This window comes from Harpia harpyja, chromosome 7 (genome assembly GCF_026419915.1).
Source record: "Harpia harpyja isolate bHarHar1 chromosome 7, bHarHar1 primary haplotype, whole genome shotgun sequence".
NCBI lineage: Eukaryota > Metazoa > Chordata > Aves > Accipitriformes > Accipitridae > Harpia > Harpia harpyja.
Window position 1 is genome coordinate 38324556 of NC_068946.1, and position 23251 is coordinate 38347806.

Here is a 23251-nt window from a genome sequence, read left to right on the forward strand (position 1 = left end):
ATTTCCACTGAAAATACAAAAGGTTACTTCTGCACTAAGTGATGTAAACTTAGAAGGGCAACAAAGAAACTATGGAGTACAGTTAAAAAAAAGATACTTCCCGTTAAGTTAAAGGAGGAAAAAAATGGTGCCTTTACACAAACATTTTGTAGATTTAGAACTTTGATTCCACAGTTATAAGCAAAATCGGGCAAAAAAAAAAAAGGGAAAATTTTGAGTAAATTCTTGATTTTTCACTTAAAGTGGAAAAATTCAGTACAACACATGTCCACCGGACATCAAACAGAAGACATAGCGATTGACACAAGCCATCACCTCCTGAAGATAAAACCAGGAACTTAAGTAATCAGCATATTAAGTTTGTATAGTAATTGTCCTTTCTGCATACTTTCACTTTTACACACACGGAAAAACATCATCTAGTCTTCAGAACACTTTAAAGACAGCAAGAAAAGTCAGTTGTGTCCCCCCCCCGTCAACAAATTCCTTCTCTATTAGCTCCAGATCCAATCTTTATATTTTGAAACTCACATACATGCATGGATCTGTCAACCACAACTGCTTCCTAACACCTTCAAACCTTTATTTCCAACTTTGATACTGCTGACCGTCACCTCTTGATATCTGCTCTCCCTCACTTCTTACTACTCATTGCTAATTCTGTCACTTTGCCCTTTCCATCAGCAATCTTCCAGCAGGTTTAACTTTTCACCTTCTATAATATTTTCACCAAAGGTCCATTTTTAAGCAATTCCACTTCATCAAGTATTTCCCTGACTAGCCATAGCCCAACAGTGAGATGCTCCAGTCGAGGTGTTCCTCTACACTTATGATGAAAAACTCTACAAGCAGTTCTTCAGAACGTTTCACAGAACTAGATTCACAGGGCTCCTGAATCACTTATTCCAAATTTACTACAACTAAATTGTTTGACTGACGAAGTTTCAAATGCCCAACCATTTTCTGATACTGTTACTATGGGGGTTTTTTCTCCATAAATATGTAAGTTTACTTTCTTAACTGTATCTCTCCTGCTTTAAGTCTATTCCAGACAATCTTCTTTTCACTCAGAAGTCTTAATACTTCGGAAAACACAAAGACTCATATTTCCACTTAATCACTGCTAAGAATAAAGCACAGATGAGTTGGGTTTAACTTAAAAAAAAAAACAACAAAAAACCAACAAGCAACTTATTAGTTTGATAACAACCCCTTTCTTCATACATAAAGCTCTTTTCCTTTTTTCTACCAGTTCTAGATCAGAGAGGGTCTGAAATGAGGGTAAAAGTACAAACACAGTAACTCTCTGCTTTAGGAAGAACTGTAACATCCATGCTGTGATCACCATACTATTCTACATTTGTCCCAGATTTTGTTTAACATTTCACTGTAAGCAAGCATCCCATTACACTATTCAGTATTTTTTAAAATAAGGAATAGCATAAAAAAATAATCTCCCCCGAACTAGCATAAGTAGTTCTGTGATTTCTGGAAGGCTAATGTTGATGTTTGATTGAAACTAGCTTCTCAAAAATCAGGGACTTGAACTGAAGTTTATTCCACAGACTATGGCTCTTGAATAGGCTCTCCTTGTGTGGAATCTCTAATGTCTGTTAAGATGTCAGATCACACTGACAGCCTTCCTGCAGCTGAGGCATTAATCACATCTCTGTCCCCTATGTAGACACCTGTATTCACAACTCATAAGAGTTTAATTATCCCTCATAACTTTTCCCATTTTAAAATCAGTCAGCAGATTCAACACTTAGAGAGGAGACAACCACAAACATTATTACATTTTGTTTCCATAACAAGGCAACTAAATTACCTTTAGTTTAAGCAAAGCTAGGAACTAAAGCAAGGTGTTACCCTACTGTACTCATTCCTAATCCTTCCTGGTTTTTTTATTATTTCTATACTCCTTGGAGGTTTCAAATGCTTGTTTACCTTGGTGATGGTCCAGAAGAGGGGATATTTAACATTATACTTTATCAATCCTTTAGGCATTCTATGAGATAAAGTAGTTTCTGTTTTCAAAACTTATGTTAAAGTTCTCCTGCCAGCTGCCAGCACCCATAGCCAACAATTCATTTTCAGCATAGGAAACATTGCTAATTCATAAAGGAATGCGTCACTGGTGTAAGTCAACTAGCTTAGCATCTTTTTTCTTTTTAAAGTCATAGTATTCACTGTGAATGATTCTGCACACTAAGTGTGAGTTTAAATATATAAATGACTACACTAAGCATTAGGATATATTAACTGCAAACTTCACTGTTTCACTTTAAGCACATGCCTGAGCTAGCAAAAATATTAAAGATTAGCTTCCACTCTTACCATGCAGTTCAACCAATTTACCTGAACTCTTAAAAAATTAACTTGTGGTAGTATACAATGCAAATATAATGTAGATTTATTAATTCTCAGTCATCTTATAAAATACAGCACATATTAAGTATTTCCTTGGTCACAGATGCTTCTTTTGTGAAGACCTCACTATCTCCTTTCAGTCTGCTCTGTTCTCCTTCGAGATTACAATTACTAGCTAAATTCTGAGAAAAGGAAACAACTCATTGCACTGTACGAATTATGTTTAAATTCCATGTTAATATTCCTTCATTTTGAATATAGATTAGAATGAACTGCTCAAAAGAGTTCTGAAATTATTGATGTACCAATTCAGGAGTTTTGAGAAGGAAAGGATCCATAGGTCAAAACCTGTCCAGAATCTACCTTCACAACAGATTTAGTTTCGCATTATTTTTCTACCAAAGATAAACTGGCACATAAAATACTATAGGCACACACTTGTCTTTCTACAGAGAATTATAAACCCAAAGTTCACCAAATTCTTAACCTAAAACTTTTAAAGATTTAACAGATAAAAGCAACAGAGTAGATCTTGGGTCTTTAAAGTAGTTTACTTGGCTTTAGACAATGCCATTTGACAAAAGCAGACATTTGGAAACTGGAACCACTTTACTTCCATTTCCAACCGCTTCCTTTTCCATGAATGGCTGATAATCTAACACAGCCTTGGAGTGACAGCCACAGCTTCTGCGTGCTAGTTACACAGTATGTGGGAGCTAGCTATGGGTTACATGTTTTAAGATTTCTTTGGCCTGTTTCTGGTAATCTTCCACAGAAGTTTATGCATTTCTTTCATGAAGCAAAGAGGAAGAAAGACTTTATTAGCTAATCTCTACATGGAGGCAAAGTATTCTGCACTGACCCTCCACAGCATGTGCTATTATCACTGTTCATAAACTGCACTGCCTGCCAACTTTAACAAAGGAGCACCATCTTTATGAAGCAGAGTACCAAATTAAATTAACTGGTGTCAGAAATCAAAACAAGAAAGCATTTGTATCTGCAATGCAAAAGATCTGCTGGTATTTTTGGTTACATTATGGTATTCAAAGAAGGTCAGATAGTTCTCCCACTGCACAGTTTTGTAAGAGCGCCCATCTCACTGCAAAACAGCAAATACTGCCTTCATTCTGCCTGACCACAGCTTTAATGGATAATTTCTTGGGGAACTGAAGAAAAATGGTATTTGGAAACTGCAAGGAATATTGAACATTCTTTTCCCCAAGCATTCCTGTATAAGCTGGATACAGTAATTATTAAAATTAAAAAACTAGTCTGAAAAAAATACTGTTATTCTGCTACTTACTGAAAAATGGATATTTTTTCTGAATCAACTGTATATGCTGTCAGTCAGTGAAATGAGCTTCTTGATGGCCAGCCATCTCATAAAACCCAACCAAACTGGTTTTGTTTGTTTAGAACGGCAGAATCCCAATTTCAATAACAATTGATAAAATTAAGTTACCACTATTGAAATACATATTATTTTTGCTTAGTTTTATTCAGAAAGACGTAATGGAAAAATAATCACATTCAAGTTATGAACAGAAGATTACATTGTAATATTAAGTCATGCATGATACTATTTTTGTTTCAAACAGTTAAAGAGAATATCCAACATAAAAAGCAGCCCTTTACTTGGACAGCCCTTGTTGACGAAGTGTTAAAGGCATTTGCCATTCTAACAGGATAAAAACTAATCCCTTGAAGTGTTATCTACTCAGGCCTTTTAGCAAATTTGTTAACACTTTTAGGTATATTACTCCACCTTTCTCTTAGTGTGAACTGGTATCAATTATTTAGCCAATTTTATTATGTTATTAAAATACCTGCTGATTAAATGTGAACTAAAGTGTCATTTTAGAGCACTGCTCTTTATTTGTACCATTTTACATTTTTTTCAAATAGGTATAGAAAGTGGACTTAATTAATTACATGAGCAACTGAGAAATACTCCACAAATGGAGACACTTTCTATTGTTTAAATGGATCTTAAGCACTGCTCTGGTGTCACACTAACAGCACAAAAGATGATTTTGAAATACATCATAGCTGTTTCAACAAGGAAACTCAGTTTTGCAGGGGCAACTGTAATAAAAAAAGGCAGTGAACTAAAGTGCTGTAGAGAAAATCTTAGCTTTATTGCACTAAACAGCATATTTCTGTGTAAAATAAGAACTGCTACAATCATTACTACTTTTTTTTTTAATTTTTGCAATTGGAACAATTTAAATGTGAACACAGGACACACAAGCAAACACTGACCACTATAGTGTTTCTTTCTTTCCCAGTAAGGTAAGAAAGAACCTTTTAATAGTTTAAATTTGTGAGTATTAAACAACTAGTGTGAAAAACAAGCTGCATGTAAAATATTTCTACTGCCTCTGCTTCAATGACTAGCTGAGGCAACCTGTTATAGGAGGTGTTAATTGGCAATAGGAGTACAAGTCAGAAGCATGTTCCCCATCGTCCTAACCCAGCAAGGCTAGGTCATTAAAGTGGAAATGAATTCTTTCATGCCGACTTAACCCTTTCAGTACATATTTTCAGCTGTTATATCTAAAGACAATTCAGAAAGATTAACTAAAAAAAACAAGACAGAAAAAACTTGCATTACTTTTGAATTTTAAAAAAGTATTCACCCCTCCACACTTCTTCACTTCCCTCTTATCTACCTCCTCCAAAACAAGTGTTTCAGAAAATCATGACATTTACTATGTAGGTGGGGGGGGAGAAGGGCAACTGGGGTATAAATGCAATGACAATCATTGTAAAATAATAATAAGTTATCATATTAAAGGGTGTGTGGAAAGATCAGGCACTTAAAGTGAGCTTAAAACTACCATTTTGTGAAGGTAAATCCAATGGTGGGTGTATAGCTTGGTATGAGGGGAAAAAAACCATTACAGAATACTACCTACAGAGAGGACACAAACTCAAGCAAGCTTGCAGAGGAGCAAGAGGTATTAGTGATAATAAAAAGACCTTAAAAGTTCACCAGAGTACCACTGTTCTTCTCTACTTACCCTTTGTCAGTAAGTGGTATGACCTGATGATATATTGAAATAAAGAATAAGAGATTTCTTATATCAGTATAGTGCTTTTTACACATTGCCAAGCCTAAAAATCTAAACAAAATTGTGATTGTGGAGCAATCTTTCCTATACTGAGACAATACACTTAGAGAAAATACTAATTCGTATTCCATCAGTGGAAGTGGCGAAGGGAGTAAGCTATATTCCCAGATCTCAATGGTTCTAGCAAAATTGTCATGACAAGCGCCAGAAGCCATGTATTACGTTTTCCACAGTACAGGAAGTTAACATGATCAGTCATGACAGAGAAAATGATCCAGTTCATAAAAAAATTAGAAAAATCATAGAGTTCATTGAAAGGGAAAAATATATTACTTTGGACTGTGAATCACACACTAATTAGTAGCAATTTGAAATTTTATTGTGGTTTTCAAGCTAGTACACACACAATTTTACAGTTAGTTCCACATCAACAGGATTATATTTTGAAGCTAGCATTATGTCTAAACAGTTTGTATGTTTAGGCCCATTTTTATACCAATTATAATCAAGCATACATAACAGACCACAAAATACCATAAGTCTCAACAAACAGGCTAGATTTCTGAAAGGATCACATTGTCTTGTTACACCATATGTCAGATGAAACAAAAATTGTAGTAATATGTTTAGTCTCATCGACAGTCTCATAAGACTCCAAAATGGAGTAGGGATACTAGGGAATTATTATGGCATCAATTGCTACTTTAAATTAAAAATATCTGCAAAAACCCCTTAACAGGCTAGGTAAAAAAACTGCCTCAGTATGTTTTACAAAATCCTGTCTCCTAAAAAAAGTTTATCCAGGTTCACATTTATAACAGAACTCCATAAACAGCAATATAGATGGACTTGAAATCTATAATGTTTGCCATCTCCCCTCCTCTTCAAAACCCAAAATTATAGAACACAGAACTTTGTATAGCTTTGAGCAGTTGGTTAAATGGGTTGGCATCACCAGTTTGCAAACACCTCTCCAGTGCAGAGCCAAAACTTTACCACTTACCTTTTGTTTGTTTGGGTTTTTTGTTTCTGTGGTTTTTTGTTTTTTAACTTAAGCAGAACTTAAAACAAAAATAATCTCTAGTTTACTGGGACACTCCAGAGAACCTGGCCAGAATTTTAGTTAAAGAAAAAAAGAAAGAAAGGAAGCCACCAAAGTTTAGCTTATGTTTCTATCTTATCCATCTATCAGTAATCTCTCTTGCACTATTAACAGTTTCGTGGAAGAGGTATAGTAATCCACCAACATGCGCATATGCAGGATTTCCCATATACCTCTAGAATGTAATGTGTTTTGCTTATTTAATTGCCCCAAACCGTCAAAATTTTAAAATGTCTTTTACAGAAAGCAGCACTCCTGTTTTCCAATACTACCATTGAAAATATTCTCGAAGACTGAGGCTTACAGCTTACTAAGAAAAAAAAATACTTACCAGGATTTGGCATCAAATTATGCTAGTCAAATTTATTTTGAGGTCAGATTACTACAATGTACTTCACAGAAAGTCAATCTACTTAGTCTAATTTTTATCAGAAATAAATATTTATTACCCAATATTAACACGTATTCATGATATAGTTATTTAAATGTATCATCTTGATGCAATTTGCAATAGTCAGACTTTCTGCAATGTTCCCAACACAACTGTTGCATGAAATGGCCGCCAAGCGTAATCCTTCCTCATTCTAGTGTTTCCTCTCTCTTTACCCATACAATCTAAAAATTCATTAAGACATGCAAAAAAACAAGGGAAGGTATGCTGTGTCGCTGCAGTTAATATTCCTCATTATCAAGCATAAGGACAATTTGGACTAGATGACCTTTCAAGGTCCCTTCCAACCCAAACCATTCTACGATTCCATGACAACATTATGGTTAGCAAAAAGCCTTAAGGTCAGGGACACAAATCCTCAGTGACATTGTATGTGTTTTTGAAAAGAACTACTATTTTTCACAACCTCAAGCTACTGGGAAAAGAGAAAATCCAGACAATACAAAGGTCAGTTTCACTCCAGAATAAACCAGGACTAACCTGTTATCTATTCCTATCACCATTACAGAAGGTATTGGGATTTAGAAATGAGAGCCTCAAGGCAGACGAGTCAGCATTTGTACATTTTGTCTGCCTCCAGAAGTCTTGCTCTAATGCAGATTTTTAATTACCTTATTCTAGACACAGTTCTGCCAAGAAGGCAAGTTAGCCTTCAGCAGGTGCTGTCTGAAGTCACCCTAAAGTACACTTTGTGCAGCAGAGCAGTTAAAAGGGATTTACTCAATATGTAAAAGAATACACTGGGTTCTATATGCCTACAGGCTCTCTGTTGTGAAGAGCTGGTCCTCTGGACGCAAGCAGGTGAACTGGGAGACCAAGTGGCAATATGTAGGAAGGTTAGTTGTTTGTAACATTTTTTAAAAACAAAATAAAACCCCACACCACTATTAATACAAAAAGAACACTTCAAACTTCCAGGAAAAACTGAAGAGGACTCTTCTACACTGCAAGAAGAAAACAGAAGCCCTTGTTCAAAGGTGCTGCATAGTAGCACTGCTTGGGATTTCAGAAAGAAGAAACAATTTCTAAGAGAAATAAATTAAATCAATCACTGTAAGGGGGCTGTTTCCTGCTTACAGAAAGGAACATTACAAGCAAACAGATGTAATGCAAAAAGGCACCAAGATGTCTGCTCTTGTTTGGTCTTTTTTCCCCCATTCTTTCTCATTATGGCTACATTCATTTGCTTGTCCAAGCCCCTTTGTCTCTTCTGGGGAAAGTCAGTTGGACTACACTAGCAATTAAATTGAGGAGAGAGAAACTAATTGCCTAATTATTAGAAATAAGGAAGTTTAAGATCTGAGGCCAAGAGGAGGCAGCTAAAAATGGTCTCCAGAGTTCATAGGAAAATAGTAGATCAGAGGAAACTGATAATCCTCAGGTACAACCCACTAGCTTTATTATTTTCAGGTTTGTGTTTATTTGTGAATAATATGTAAGGTATGACTGTAGTGCAGCCCATCATACTTTGAGGCAGCTTTTATCACACAAAGTACACACTGTGTTGTAAGTACAATCATATGACTGTTCCTGAACCAATTCTACCATGTTTCCCTCTCCCATTAGCACTTTTGGATATAAGTCATGTTACAATCACTCAACTATTTCAAATGTAGGAAAACTATACTCAGCCTTTAGCAGTCCCCACCAACTTTCAAATAAGCCTACATTACCCATAGAGCTGTCATCACCTCCAGTGTAAGCAGACCCAGGCCACACCAGTACCCTAAACTTGATATGAAGCTTCCCGTTGAACAGCCCTGTATTAAACCACTAACCAATGCAGTAAAATAATCACCCAGTCAATAAAAGTAAAACAGCACAGTTTACTATATCTATGGTGGTTTTTTCTCCTTAAAACAAAATCATATATTTCAGTTAGATAAACTGACACTGAGACTTTCTACAGGATATAACATAAGCAATCGATTAAGACTTTTGAACTTCTTATGGGAGTTGAGGTTGGATGTTTCTAATGGATGAAAAAACATTTATCACTGAGAAAATTTTTCTACTCTTTAAATGGGTTGATAGCTTCTGGGGAAAAAAAAGTAGAACTGGAATAACCCACCCAAATTGTACACCATCTTATCGACTGGGAGGTATATTGGAATTCTAGAAATACTAACATTCTTAGTACTTGAGAACTTTGCTGGAAAATGTCTCAGAAGCAATGGCACAGAAACGATGCACAATTTTAAGAGCTGTAATTCAGATTTATTCCCCTGGCAGAGTATTCTCAAAAGGAGTATCTGAAGCTTCAAATACGTGTGAGAAGCAGACAATAGTGTATCACCACAACTCAAACCAAATAAAGCATATACACCCAGGAGACACACAAAGGAAAAAGTCATGCAGGTGCAACAGATACCGAGACACCAAAACACTCTATAGCTTTCCGAAAGAAAAAGCACTTCATTACATTAAAGACAACACATTTGCACCCTTCAAACTAAAACCCAACCTGTTTCACAAATCAATTAACCAAAACAATTTTCAATAAGATACTAAGGTGTTGGGTTTTTTTCTGGTTGGGTTTTTGGGGTTTGGGGTTTTTTTGCAGCGGATGGATGGGGGGGTGTGTTTGGGTTTGTTTTGGTTTTGAGGTTTTTTGTTGTTGGGGGAGGGAGGGTTGTTTTGTTTTTTTTTTTTACATAGGGAATCTTAGGATGCAGATTAGCCAGCTAGAACACATAATTTACTTCAAGAGACACATCAGCTTAATGAAGTAACTCAAGGAAACTTGCATTTAATTGTTAATTGGGAATGATCTACAGAAAGGCTGACCCTCCTTTGCCTGCCAGATCACCAACTCTTATTCTGAAGCCCTGCAGAATACTGAGCCAGTAGTGCTCTTTTCCAATAATGATCCTGGCTAGATCAGCAGATGAAACAGAACTTTAGATCAGTGGCAGGTCTCCCAAGTTCCCACGGTGCCATAGATTTACTAAATGGGATCAGCATGTTCTAAAAAGCCACGATAATACGAGGGAAAAAGGTTCTACAGCATCAAGCAGTGCAATGCTTGAAACCTCATAATCAAAGTGACAGTTTTCAAGTGCCATTTACAATGCCCTAATCTGGAAACATCCCAGCTAACCCATCTGATCAACTATTTCACAGATGGAAGCACTTGATGGCTAATTGGCAAGTCCATTATTCAAATAAAATAGCTATCTGCACTTCTATTTTCTATATTCCAAGTCAAGGTGTAAACACTCCTTATAAGACACAGGTCACTTCTCTGTCTCTCCCTCCCTTCCCATTTGGATTTTTTCCCTTTCCCTCTACCATCAAATATGTTAATTCAGAAATACAGAATCAGTTTTATTTTCCATTTATTGCACTAGAACAGTTGCCTGCACCAACAGAGCAATGTAAATTAATGTTTTCAAAAATCCATCAAGTAATGAAAAATTACTTCAACAGCATTTTAAAAGTGTCATTAATTATTTCACTGCTTCCTATCACATCTGGATTCAGAAAAACAGACAGGAGGTGTTAGCATGGACAAGAACTTGTATAGCTTGGATTATTGTTCTGAAAGCGTTGGGGAGAGAGCTCTGCTAAAAATGCACTTAATTTACTTACACTCTTAAATGGTATGCAGTAGGATTGCCTAATAGAGGCATATGCGGAACTGATTTCACTAGCAAACAATAGTTCAGTGTACAAAATGAAGAGGAGTGCTGCTCCAAATTCCCGCCTGCTACATAAGTAGAATGCTTTCACATACCCCACAAAGCCTGTTGATTTGTCTGCAGCAAAGGTACAATGCAAAGTGAAGTATCAAATCACTAGTGAAATTCTGTGGTAGGCAGTGTTCCAGGGCAATGAACAGGGAGAGACAGAAAAGAATAAACCAGGAAAGGGAAGATAACTAAAAAAACCCAACATGACAAGGGGCAGGAGGAAGAAAAAAAAGAGACCATACAAGAGAAGGAAAACAAGGGTGTTGCCAAAATCTGAACTCCCATGAACTACAGAAGGCAAATTAAATTAATAAGCATTTTGGTTGGGACATCACAACACTTTCAAACTTTAACTGTTTCCCCACAATTCTTTTAAAAAGCTTCAATCACTCATTCTTCTTATGCACATATAATGAGAGCAGAAATTCAAATGCCTACAATACCAGGCATGTAAGAAAAACAATTTCTGCATGAAGCAGTGTTGCGAAGAAGGTCTTATTTATCAAGTTCAAAACTAAACACAGGTACCTTCCCATACAAAGAACACAAAGTTAATGACCAAGTTCACTGCCAGAAAATACTGTGGATGGCTTATGTGATGCCAAAAGCTATCAGATTCTCCTCCCTCCTCTCTTGTCCACCTGCTGCCCCATGAAGACAGTCCTTTGTCCATCTAAGACTAAAAGAGAGGAAATGGCTCAAAATTTCTAAGCCACAAGTCACTGGAAGGAAAGTTGATTGTTGAAATATCACTTTAAGATCACTTCCTTAAAAGATTTCTTTATTAGCCATATGAAGACAGGCTTAGGGTCAACAGAATTTAGCACCGACCACCCCTGGACAATTTAACATTAAAGGCCAATCAGCCACTCAATAGCATGCTGAACTAGCAAGTAGTAAGAAAAGAAAAGAACCATGAATTCACTGAAAGCAGTTTTCAAGTGGAATGCAAGACAAGAAAAGACTTCCAAAAAAAGTTGTAAAAACATGAATCCAAAGAGCACTTGGGACAACATATTTGAGTGTGAAAACGAAGAAACAAACAAACAAAACCCAAACAAGATAATAGAGGTGGTTTTACCACGGGGGAAAGAACCCAGTAACTGCTGTTGAAGAAGCTAAGGCAAGTCAATGAGAAAGAATCCCTTAGCAGAGCTCAAATAGGAACTGTGCTGACCAAACATTTGCTGTTACTTGAACATTAGTTACAAAGCAAATCACAGGGACTGTTCCCAGACCTTATGTGATGCAGTCCTTTTGCTAAGCAAACCCCTAGCTACAAGAAAAAAAAAAAAATCCCCAAATTGTGTTATAAAATTACTTTGAAAATGCTTCTGTTTTTCTACGGGACTACACATGCAGATGATTCTTACGTTAGAAAGAATAACTCACTCAACGGATGTTTTTACTATGTTCAACCTTAAAAGCAAAACCTTCAGAGACAGAACAACTGTGACATAGCAATAAGACAAACAAAAAGCTTTGTAGAGTTGTTTAAAACACTCTAGTGCAAACAAATGGTAACAACTTTGTTTACTTTCTAGCAGGACAAAGTATGTCCAAGAAATACCCAACTCCTCTCTTCCACCTCAAAGCCATCTGATTCACTCTGGATTATCTCTCAATCTCAATTATCAATCAATCAATATTCAGAACAGAAGTGATCTTCAAACATCCATTGAAACACCATATTTTAAGGACATAAAATTATTCTTTTTGAAAAGCCTTCCTGCTGATTCAATAAACCAAAAGACTACAAAAGTAGTCAAGATATACAGTGCAAGCAGCAACTTGCATAAAGAGCAATTCATTTTTCTGCTTTTTTTTTTAATCCAACACATACTCATCAATTCTTTTAAGAGACAATTCCATATTTAAACAAACACAGAGCAGCTTTGCAGGCCAAAGCTGCCAGAGGAGTTCAGCTAGCTTCTTCTGAATGTTATGTTCTATTGTCTGCCACAATTTTCTAGCAAGCTTTAACTTAAAGCTGAGAAATTCAGAAAGCAGCAGAGAGAGTTAACTGTAAATTTGAAAAACAGCTTTGATATGCGTCAAGTTCAGAGAGGACTAAGAAGTGAAAGCTTGAGTGATTAGACTGCGCAGATGTTAAAAAAAAATGAAGAGTCATGAAGCAGGCTGGCAGCTCAGAGGAACAAGAGAAATAACTGTTTAAGAAAGTGAAACTAAAAATAACTGAGGGCTGCTTGAAGATTCACTAAGAGAGCGTGAATAGAATTTCAGCTATAAAAAGGAAAAAAAATTATGCACCAAAAGTTACAGCTTATTTGGCAAAACACCTAGAGGCTGTAAATCAGCTCAGAATATTTCACCAAATGCTTCAGTATTAAACCACTCCTTTCCTAGTTATACTGGACACAAATACACTACACACAACCAAAAGAAACTGTGGGTTTAGCAATTTCAATCATCCCAGAAGCACACTCGCACACACATCATGAAGCCTAAGACAAACAGAACGGATTCCTCCAGAAGAACAAGAGTCTGGATTCTCAACTTAGAGCAGAGCCCCAGAGGCAGATGAGGAAAGCAGAGAAAGGCCAGCTACTGAGACCAGCCAAGACTACGAAGGAAATTACACTGGGGCCCTTTCCTTAAGGAAATAATTCTTTCTACAATCCTCAGACAAAGAAGTTCCTAATTTTTTTTTTTTCCTGTATCCACAGTAGTCAGTACAATGTAATAAGATCAGCTCGATTTTATTTTTTGAAGACTGCTGGCCACGCCAGTTGGCCAAGGAAAAAAGCACTAGGACTTGCTCTAGTGGTAGGAGAAGCCATACAATGCGTGTAGGTCTCCCACTGGAACAGGACAGCTGCCAGGGAGGCCTTTTTGCTATGAGTAGAGTTACAGAAGTGAGGACAACAGCAAACAAGAGAAGACACAATAAAACACACATATAGGTGGCTACAACTACCTGCAAGTGATAAATTCAACTCAAATTACCTCCTGAAATTTAGATATACTTCAGTATCTTATTATGCCCATCACAATGTAATCCATGGACTGAAATATATCATTTATGAAGGAGCAAGTGGGTATGCTCAGCCATTTAGAACAATCTTCATGTTCTGAAAATCCGTGTTATTGGAAATTGATTTCTTATTTTTATTCTGTTTCCAGTGCTTTTCAATCCAAACTTTAAAATGTTCAGACACCAAATGAAAGGTTTGTAAACATTCTGTAAACTCAGTGCCAACACAAGAGTTCATACTGACAAAAAAAACCCAGTCAGGCTGTAACAATGATTTGCATACACTTACATAGCATCTCTAGAGTTAGAGATTGTTACTATGAACTCTGTTTTTTTGTTTAATGCCATTTTTAAATATAATAAAAGGAATATTCCAGAATTGATTAATATTAAAGAGAAGATACTGACAAGCTATATACTAACCTGTCCCAGACCAGGCATACCTCCTCCAAGTCGCAGAAGTCTATCCATATTTCTAGAAAAACAGAAACAAAGGAAAAATGTTCCCAAGCTCTGAAGTGTTTACTAAATTGCTATCTATATAATTCACCTTCAGTCACTCAGTATGTCAAAAATATTGGTGGTAATTACAACACAACATCAGACTTCCTGTTAATTAACACCACATATTAATTCAAGAAGCTGTCTTCCATGCTAATTAACAGACCTTGTTTTATTGCTTTGGTTTTGGGTTATCCCCATTTCTGAAGACGAGCACTCTTGTCAAACTTTTCAAAACTTTCCTATCATTCAATTAATTGAGAGATTTTTGTTGCTTAAGAACAGCACCTACATCCAGGAAGTACCTAAAACTTATTAGACATACAATCAAGTTTACTCCAATTTGTTCAGAAAGCATCAATAAAAATGTGAAAGTAAGGATTTTAGCATCCTCATTAGTAAGTTCTGCACTAATTAACTTACAGCTTGTCAGTTATCATCAAAACTACACGTGAAAGACACTGAGCAGATTATGGATCTCTGAATTAGCATCAAAAGCTTTTTTTTTAATGAACTCATTATACTAAAAGAAATACTGTAAAGTAAACATTTAGTGTGTATATAGTTAGAACACTAGTGACAGTACAGTCATTTAATACATTTCCCATGTTGTGTGTGCCATTGCTTTAGTGCAAGATTATTCCAATCAACGCAACTAACTTGTTACTTTAAAAAAAAAAAAAAAACCAAAGCTTTTCTATCTTGCAACTTTCAAAGGAGTGATCTCCAGGAATAAAAATTGTTAAGGTGCCCAACTGAAACAAAAAAAATACACTGATGTTTATATCTCTGCAGTTTATTCACTTTCTATTGTTGAAAAGTAATCTAGTATTTAATTGTGGACATCTAAGAAAGGATTCTGTCCTAGCTGTAACGGACCTTTATCTTGCTTACTTGGCTTTTTCAAATTCTTAGGTTTATACAACAAAACTCAGTGATAAAATAAACAAAAACTACTGAATATTACTTTTTAAACAGCTGCTCTCAGCAAATCAAGCCATTTCCAAGGTTTACAGACATTAGTAAATTTTACTGGCTTATTTTATTTGTGAAATAGAAGATACAAAGTAAAGCATCAGAAGCTATGATCTCAACTGCACAAGTTTTAATACAACACAACAAAGCCTGTTCAGGTGATAAGAGCAATTGAGAACAGCAAGTAATGATAGTTCCAAAATACATTCATCCTCCAAATGGATGTTACATTACACATAAGAGAATTACATACATAATTTCAACAGACTGCATTAACAATACTAATTCAAGAACCTTCTTTTAAAATTAATTATGCAAAAGAACTTTGGACTTTTAATGAAAAATAAATTTCCTTTGTATATTAAAAATAAAAAAGTCTTTATGTTGAAGGTGAATGTCATCTCATTATTCCTTCTGAAATTTGCTAATATTTTTACTTGGCTAGATAGTAACGGGCTTTATTTCAGTTTAAGTTTAAAACAAGTATTTTAAGTTTCTTGTTAACACACACAGAGGCAGCATTTGAACCTACTACTAGACAAGATTATCTAACTCCTACTTCAATCATGTATGGAATTTCACCCATTTCAAACAACAATATCTAAGACACATGGATCAATAAAACTTGCTGCATTTGCTAATTTCACTTTCCCAGTTTAATGTACTAACAAGCTATTAGCTTCATTTGATTCACTCCCTTGATTTTGTAGAATACGCAAACCCAACAACTGCAGCCTCAACTAACTCCAAGTACTTTCTTAAAGCTACCTTGGCACTATATGAATTAAAAAGGGGTTTATTAAAGGGTCAATGGTTATGCTTTTCTTTTCACACAGTCATTGAAACCAAGCTTCTTGATTACAGGCAAAAGTTGGACACAAAGTACATATACTTTTCTGTCCTGAACTACAGTAAATTCCAAATCAAGTTGTAGGATTTCCACGGAAAGGTTAAGTTGCTGTTTAAAGCTATTATGTAAAACATGGTAAATGACTTCAATAAAACAGTCACAAGTACAAATTAACACCAACTACATTTCATTTTACCCCCTCTGTGGTAGATACTCCTCCATTGAAACTCACAATGATTCATCTTTCATGACACTAATGAGGGCTGAAGAGTAGCTGAGAAGTAGATTTAAACTACTAACATTATTATTTTAATCAATCATGGTTCTATGTTTATTTTCAGAACCTCTTAGTCTCTACAACCAGTAACCATAAAACTGGTCTTCCCTACAACTACAGCAACTTTGATAAGCTGATGAGATGTATTACCTATGTACATGTTGTACATGTTCAGATTCTCAAGACAGTAGCACAGAGAGAAAATCTCTACAAATCAGTTCTAGATACACTGCAAATTATTTCGCTAGCTCCGTGGCTTGACTCTGGTTAGAGTTTTGGCAACTAATACTTTACTTTCTTATTTGTAACTGAAGGTGTTTTAGTAGGTTAATAGTACATTTAGACCTAAAAATATTTGTTTACTCTGTATAAACATCTGAAGAATTTAGGTTAGCAATACAAATTTAAAACAATTTTAATTTTTGTTAATCCACTGTGCCCAAATATTATTTAAGCTATTAATTCCGTTTATGAAATAATGCTTTTGTAAACCTTAAAACAGCTTGAGCAAAATTTTTAGACCTTAATTGAGATAACTTTAGCATTTACAAATAAAGCAAGTATGCATTTCTAACCTGGTGCTCAGCAAGAGGTGATCACAGAACAAACTCAGCAACAGCTCCCACTTTTTGACTATAAAGATGATGCCAGCAGGTCTCTTTCCTATAGAAGGAAATAGAAAGGAGGGGAAGGGCAGAAAACCAGTAAAATTTAGAAACAGTAGCACATATAAAAAGAAATGTTACATTGATGACCTACAAAAGGACAAAGCACCATTGAATAACCAAAAGAATGTTGGTGGGGTTTTTTTTTTGGTTGGGTTTTTTTTTTGTTTGGTTTTTTTGTTTTTGTTTTTTACTTGTACCATATAATCCCTGGAAGCGGTGCATGCCATGTCTTGCCCAAGTACCCATAACACTGAAAGAAGTTTCCAAGTTTCTCAAAATTACATGGAAGAGTAAAGTATTTTAATAACCCATTTAAGCAATTTAAAGCTAATCAATAACTTAAAATGTTGTTAGAAACTGAAACTATGGTCCTTTATTACTATTTCAGAAGATTTTGCCATAGCTGAGATGGCCTAAGCACACAGGTAAAGAGCAGTCTGCAGGTACGGACAGTTTTCTTGTTTACTTCAGCAGGAGCAGTTGGTGTGACTGGGAAAGTCACAGAGGTCTTTAGGTTTACCTGAATTCAGGTTGAGAAAGGCTGCTTCACATTCAGTTTAGGAGTTAAAAGTCATGTTATCCTCCTCCCAGAGAACACTGCCCACTAATTGCATCCACTCAATCATTTGTAGTGCAGTGTTTTAAAACAGATCTGTGAAATGATCTGTGGCCATGATTTGATAGACGTTTTTTTCAATGTCAATGTTAACATAAGGAGCAGTGGGGAAGCTGCTGTTGCTGCTTACCAACTTGATGCTGCTTTCTCAGTACTGCCAGGACAGCCATTTGTGCAGCCTTGCAGTAAACTGATAGGCTAACAAAAATGCTGGTTTTAACCCTGTTCACTTCTCTGAGAGGATTCACACTGCATCCCAGAAACAGTTGTCTTGGCATAACAGAAAAAGAGGTCTTGGAAGAGCTGATTCCTTCTAACGCTAATCCAGACTCCAGAAGACATTTATGTCAAATCATTCTTTAAGCTGAAGCTGCCCAAAGAATGCCTTTGGGTTTTGGTGTTGGTTGGGGTTTTTTTGGTAGGGGGTTTTGGTGTTTGGTTGGTTTTGGTTTCTTTTTTTTAAAGTAACAGAGGTAATTTAACACAGACTGTTCTGAACCTTATCTCCAAGAAGCACAAGAGCAAAGGAAGATGTGCTAATCTTCCTGGAAAGTAAGAGGAGAAAGAACAAGTCAGAGTTTCTCAGTGCTGACAGGCTGGGGTAGAACTCTACCAAGAAGTAAAAGAAAAGTTGCTACATTTCTGCCAGCTTTGCATAACAAAAAGATCCAGGAGAGATCAGATGAGACAGGACCACAACAGCCAGCAGTTATATTAGCACAGGCTGCAACAAAACTGCAACCAATTCACAAGCGGGCTTCAGATTTACAACCCAATTCACTTTTAACCAGCTAGCCACCCAGGCATCTTGCATTCCCTTCCCCACTTCCTACAAGGATATTAAAGAAACAGATCTCTCTGAGCTTGGTCAGTTCCCTGGGGGAGGCACAGAACATGTTAACCGATAGTTGAGAATTTCCCCTCTCTGCTGCAAAGTGCAAAAGGCTAGTTTTGATTATACACTTACCTGTTGTTTTTTCTCTATATATAGACACACACATATATATACTTACAGATATATATAAAAACCACAGAAAAGTAAACAAACAGTTCACAGTAAGTCTCACCTCCTTTCCTTCCAGAGTCAGCAAAAAGTATTTTGATAATATTTCCTTCTGTCTGCAAGGAAGAGTTAACAATCTCTGTTTTAAGTGAAGCTTTAAGGAAAGGAGTACACATATCAAATAGTTCCATATCAGAAAATTGCAGAAGGCCAGTTATAATGATAATAAACTTGCATTTGGTGCACTGCAGGATTTAGATGACATGCACTCATCATTGAGATCAATGTGGTCACTGATGGCTTAAAATAAAAGTTAAGTAGCTTCTCTGCTTGTGTATGTCCATGATTGGAACATCTCAGCTAAAAAACCTTGATCATAGGATGGTATTTAAAAAACCCAAACCTCCATTATTGCAATTTTCTTTTAACTGTCCTGGCCTCAAAAGAGAAAAGTCTGTGGTTATTAATAATGCAGTGGAAGTATACACAGAGCATCTCAGAACTGATCTGAAAACAGAAATTTTTTAAGCCCATGTCTAATATTGTTCATAATACTACTGTTAGGTAACTGTAATAATTGGCAAGAGTTGTCCATCTGGAGGGCTCTGGTTCACCATTCAGTTGTCGGTTACTACTTTCAAGTCACTTAAATGGCGACTTAAATGCTGACTTTTAATAATGAAAATATTTTTTCCTTAGGTAACATAGGGATGAAATTATATAAATGCATTATGCACACATGTATGTATACATATAGGTATAAACCAATAGCTACTGTGCTTATACTTGGCATGGATTTCAAAATATGTGCTGAAACAACTTGAAACACAGTCTTAAATTACTGTATCTCTTTGCATGAGACACATGAGTTTCACACTACAGCGCACTATTTTTATCTAGCATTAACACTGCATGACACAATCCCTCAACGAAAGAAGGTTCTCCTGGGTTGACAACTTTCTAGTAAAAAAAAAAAAAATCAAAATTAGCTTCAACATACATGGAAGAGAAAACACTGGCTACTAAACTGCCCTGTTAATGGAGAGAGTATCAGGCTAGACTCAGGTGAGAGCAATTTACTCCACACTTTGCAATCTGTAAACTGAGTGACTTCATGCAAATCATTTCATCTTTGGTAACTCAGTTTCTCCACCTGAGACTACATACTAAGCTTTGTATAAGCACTTCCAGATGTCCTGTTGAGAAGTTCCACATGGCACATGAACTAACAATTTTATTAAAAGCAACTAAAAAAGTTGTTTAAGGTTTTTGCTCCAACTATAACAATTTCAACTTCACTAGGGATGATAAACAGCTACGAAGGTAAATTAGCTGAGGAATTGCATCTTGCAGAGAAACATCATTTCACCAAGAAAAGAACAAAAACTCACAGCAGGTAAAGTCAACAAACACCGAATGAAAGAAACTTGAACCAGAACAGAAACTTCACATGTGACAATGGGGCATGAAGTCTATCTTCCTATACATTTTATATGAAAGAGAAGAACAAATTACTGAAAACTGATGCTAATTTTTTTTTATTAAAGCTAAAGACAAACCATGCCATGAATGAATGCAGTCTCAGTAGCGCAAGTCCAGAGCTACATGACTATTTTGCTTCCAAAATGCGCTCAGCTCTGTAAACCCGATGTTTCTGGACCATATAGACCTCAATCTCAATAAACCTGAGCTGGACCAGAAAGTGTGCAGATTAGCTTCTCTGACTCTGCTTTCTGATATCCAGAAGCCCAGCGAACCTAATTCTACTACATTCATTGCTGCGCTGGAGTTAATGAAGTAACCCAGACCCAAGCTGACTTAAGTACATCCACACCAAACTTACAGGTAAGTGAAGATTCATTAACAAATCACACCACCACAAAACCTCACAAAATTAATTTTAATTTTATGCTATACGTAAAGTAATAAGCTTCTCTGAACTCTGCAGAAGAGGGGGGTATACACACAAGTGTTGTGGAACTGTCTCCCGCCACCAGCGCCAGCAAGTACTCATCACACTGGTTTTCTATTATTCAAGGTATCCTAACTACCTGTCCTTTCCCATCATCCTAGATGTTAGGAGATAATTGTAGCTACTATTAGTATACACTCCATAATGCCTGTCAAGATTGAAACACTTCCAAGAAAGTTACAAACTAATTTATATTTTGGTATTATTTAATGTTAATTTTGAAGTATGCTCTAACTTATCATTGTCTTCAAATGAATACCCCTGATGTGTTCCATCAGCTGTTATAACATGCCACAAGTTACCCATTAAGCTATGGGCAAAACCTAGGTGCTCAAAGTCAGACTAAGTGGTTCAGAAGCAATTCATCCGCAAGCCAATTTCTGGATTTCTTCACAAACACAGACCTTTTCCTTGTTTCCATAACACAAGCTCACAAACAGTGCTCTTCTCAGCAGGAACTTCTTCCAAGTGTACTCCCTACATCCGAGGCATACAGTACACCTTGGACTCACAGGGGGTGAAAGCTTTACAATTAATACAAACCTGTCAGACTTTTCAGCTTGCCTAGTACCTTTTCAGCTATATACAGCTTTCAAATACATTTGCATAAAACTTTTTTAAGAGAAGTCGATCTCGATCCTTGTTGTTTTTCTGGTTTTCGACAGCGTACCGGAAACAAGCACAACTTTAAGAGGCGACATCAGTGCACGTTCAGATTTGTCAACTGTTTACAAGTATCCAACTATGTCACATAACTTTGTTCCAAAAACGACACGTAACTCTGCTGCATACTAGAGACAGCACTGTTCATTTTTATTATCGCTCCTTTTCTACTTACTTCCGCTTCGTCTTTCCCGACACGGATTAAAGACTTCTTCTCCTCCCCGCACCCCAGCCAGCGCTTTGCCCTGGCTTCCCCCTCCCTCCCTCCGCACCTCCAGCCCCACACCGCTGGGGATGGTCGCAGCGCTTCGCCCCAGAAGCGGCAGCAGCAGCGTTTCCATCCGCGGAGTCCCCCTGACGGGAAACCGCCCGCAGGATAAACTCCCGCTCGGAGGCACCCCCCGCGGCACTCGGCGCCCCGAAACACCGGCCAGCGGCTGCAAAACCGGGCGCTGCCGAGGCCAAACACGACGGCTGCTCTCGGCCGGGAAGAGGCAGGGCCGCCCCGGGCCGGTGAGGCGCCGAGGCCCAGGCGGCCCGCTCCGGCGGCGGGGGTACCCCGCGGCCCGGCCGCCTCCTGCCGCCTGTTTACAGGCGGGCCGCCCCAGCACCGCCGCTGCCCGAGGTCGCCCAAACTTCCTTCGGGCGCGACCGGCACAAATGCGGCCAAGCCCCGCGGGGCCCAGCGTGCTCCCCGCCCGGGCCGGTGCCCCACGGGGAGAAAGCCGCGCCACCCACCCGAGGCTACCCGCGGAGGGGACGGCGCCGCTCCCGTCCCCGCGACCCGCCTCCCTGCCCGGCGCTCGGGCCCACTCCCCGCGGGCCCCCCTCCCGCCGCCGCCGCCGCCGCCGCCACGCAGAGGCCGCCCCACGCCGCAGCGAGGCCCCCACGGGCCGCGCCGGGCCCCCTGGGATCCCGGTGACCGGGGCGCCCGTCCCGCCAGGCCCTCACCTCCGCGCGGACCCCTCCCCGGCCGCGCCGCCTCAGCCCGGGCCGCCGTGAATCAGCCGGATTTCATTCAAACCGAGTCCGCCCAGGCCTCCGCAAGGACTTCCCGGTTCAAAGGGCACGCGGCGGGGGCTTCCGGTCCCGCAGCCCGGGAAGGGGGAAGGGAAGGGGAAGGGGGGCTGGGAGCCATGGCAACGCGGCCCGCCTGGCAACGGCGCGTGCCGCCGGCGGTATCGCGCCCGGGAGCGGCTGCGGCCGTTAAACCGTCCTCTTCTCTGTGGGGCGGAGCGAGAAAGGAGGCCTTCTCCCGGGTGTCGTGGGGGCGGGTGGGCCGCGGCGGTACCCCGGCGCTCCGAGAGTAGAGGGCGAGCTGTGGCCGGTCTGGGCCTGAAGCCGCTGAGAGCCTGGCGGCAGTAGCGAGTGGGGGGCCTGAGAAGCTCCTGAGGCAGCGGGATGGCGTGGTCGCACCCGCGTTGTCCGTTGTGCTGGCTGGATTGTGCACTGACAAATCCGTAGCTGTCACAGTTACTTTTGGGAGCAGAGGCCTTCAGAGCGACGCGGTCTCTAAGTGACGCAGAGTGGGAAGTGGCACATGCTGAACTGAAGCGCTTAAACTGCTTTGCAGTAAAGTTAACTTCTGGGTTGACTTTGTCCGTAGCTCAGAATCAAATTGCAGCTGAATGGCACCTGTGCTCAAATAACTAGACGATAGGATGGCAGAAGAGCCAACAAATGGGTCATCAAATCAATAAAAGAAGGATTACTGTAATAGGAACAGTACCACATGTACTCCTCTCAAATACAGTATTACAGAAAATAAGATGATTTAGAGAAGAGTAATAAGAATGGTCATCTGTATAAAAACAGCATAAGCAGAAATGGAAAAGAGTGACAATTTTTGCCATACAAAGAAGACAAGTAAGAGATAATCAGATAAAAGCATGCGTGCCGATGAATGATGCAGAGAAGCAAACTGGAATTTCTATTATGTTAACACAGGAGCAAAAACTCTCTTGTAAATTAAAAGAGGAAAATACAAGGCCGAGGAAATAGTTTTTCAGACAGTATTTGAACATGTGGAACTCGGTGC

At 38.4% G+C, this 23251-nt stretch overlaps 1 protein-coding gene across 1 annotated transcript in view; it reads right to left on the reverse strand.

Moving 5' to 3' along the window:
- The window catches only part of PSMD14 (proteasome 26S subunit, non-ATPase 14), a 48618-nt gene extending 26239 nt beyond the window's left edge, over positions 1 to 22379 (reverse strand). Inside the window, exons 1-3 of the mRNA XM_052792040.1 lie at positions 22165 to 22379; positions 16866 to 16953; positions 14111 to 14162 (exon numbers count right to left, since the gene is read on the reverse strand). Of these exons, the coding sequence (XP_052648000.1) occupies positions 14111 to 14158 (48 nt within the window). The 5' untranslated portion in view covers positions 14159 to 14162; positions 16866 to 16953; positions 22165 to 22379. The remainder of the gene's footprint in view (positions 1 to 14110; positions 14163 to 16865; positions 16954 to 22164) is intronic.
- Positions 22380 to 23251: the final 872 nt, after the last annotated feature.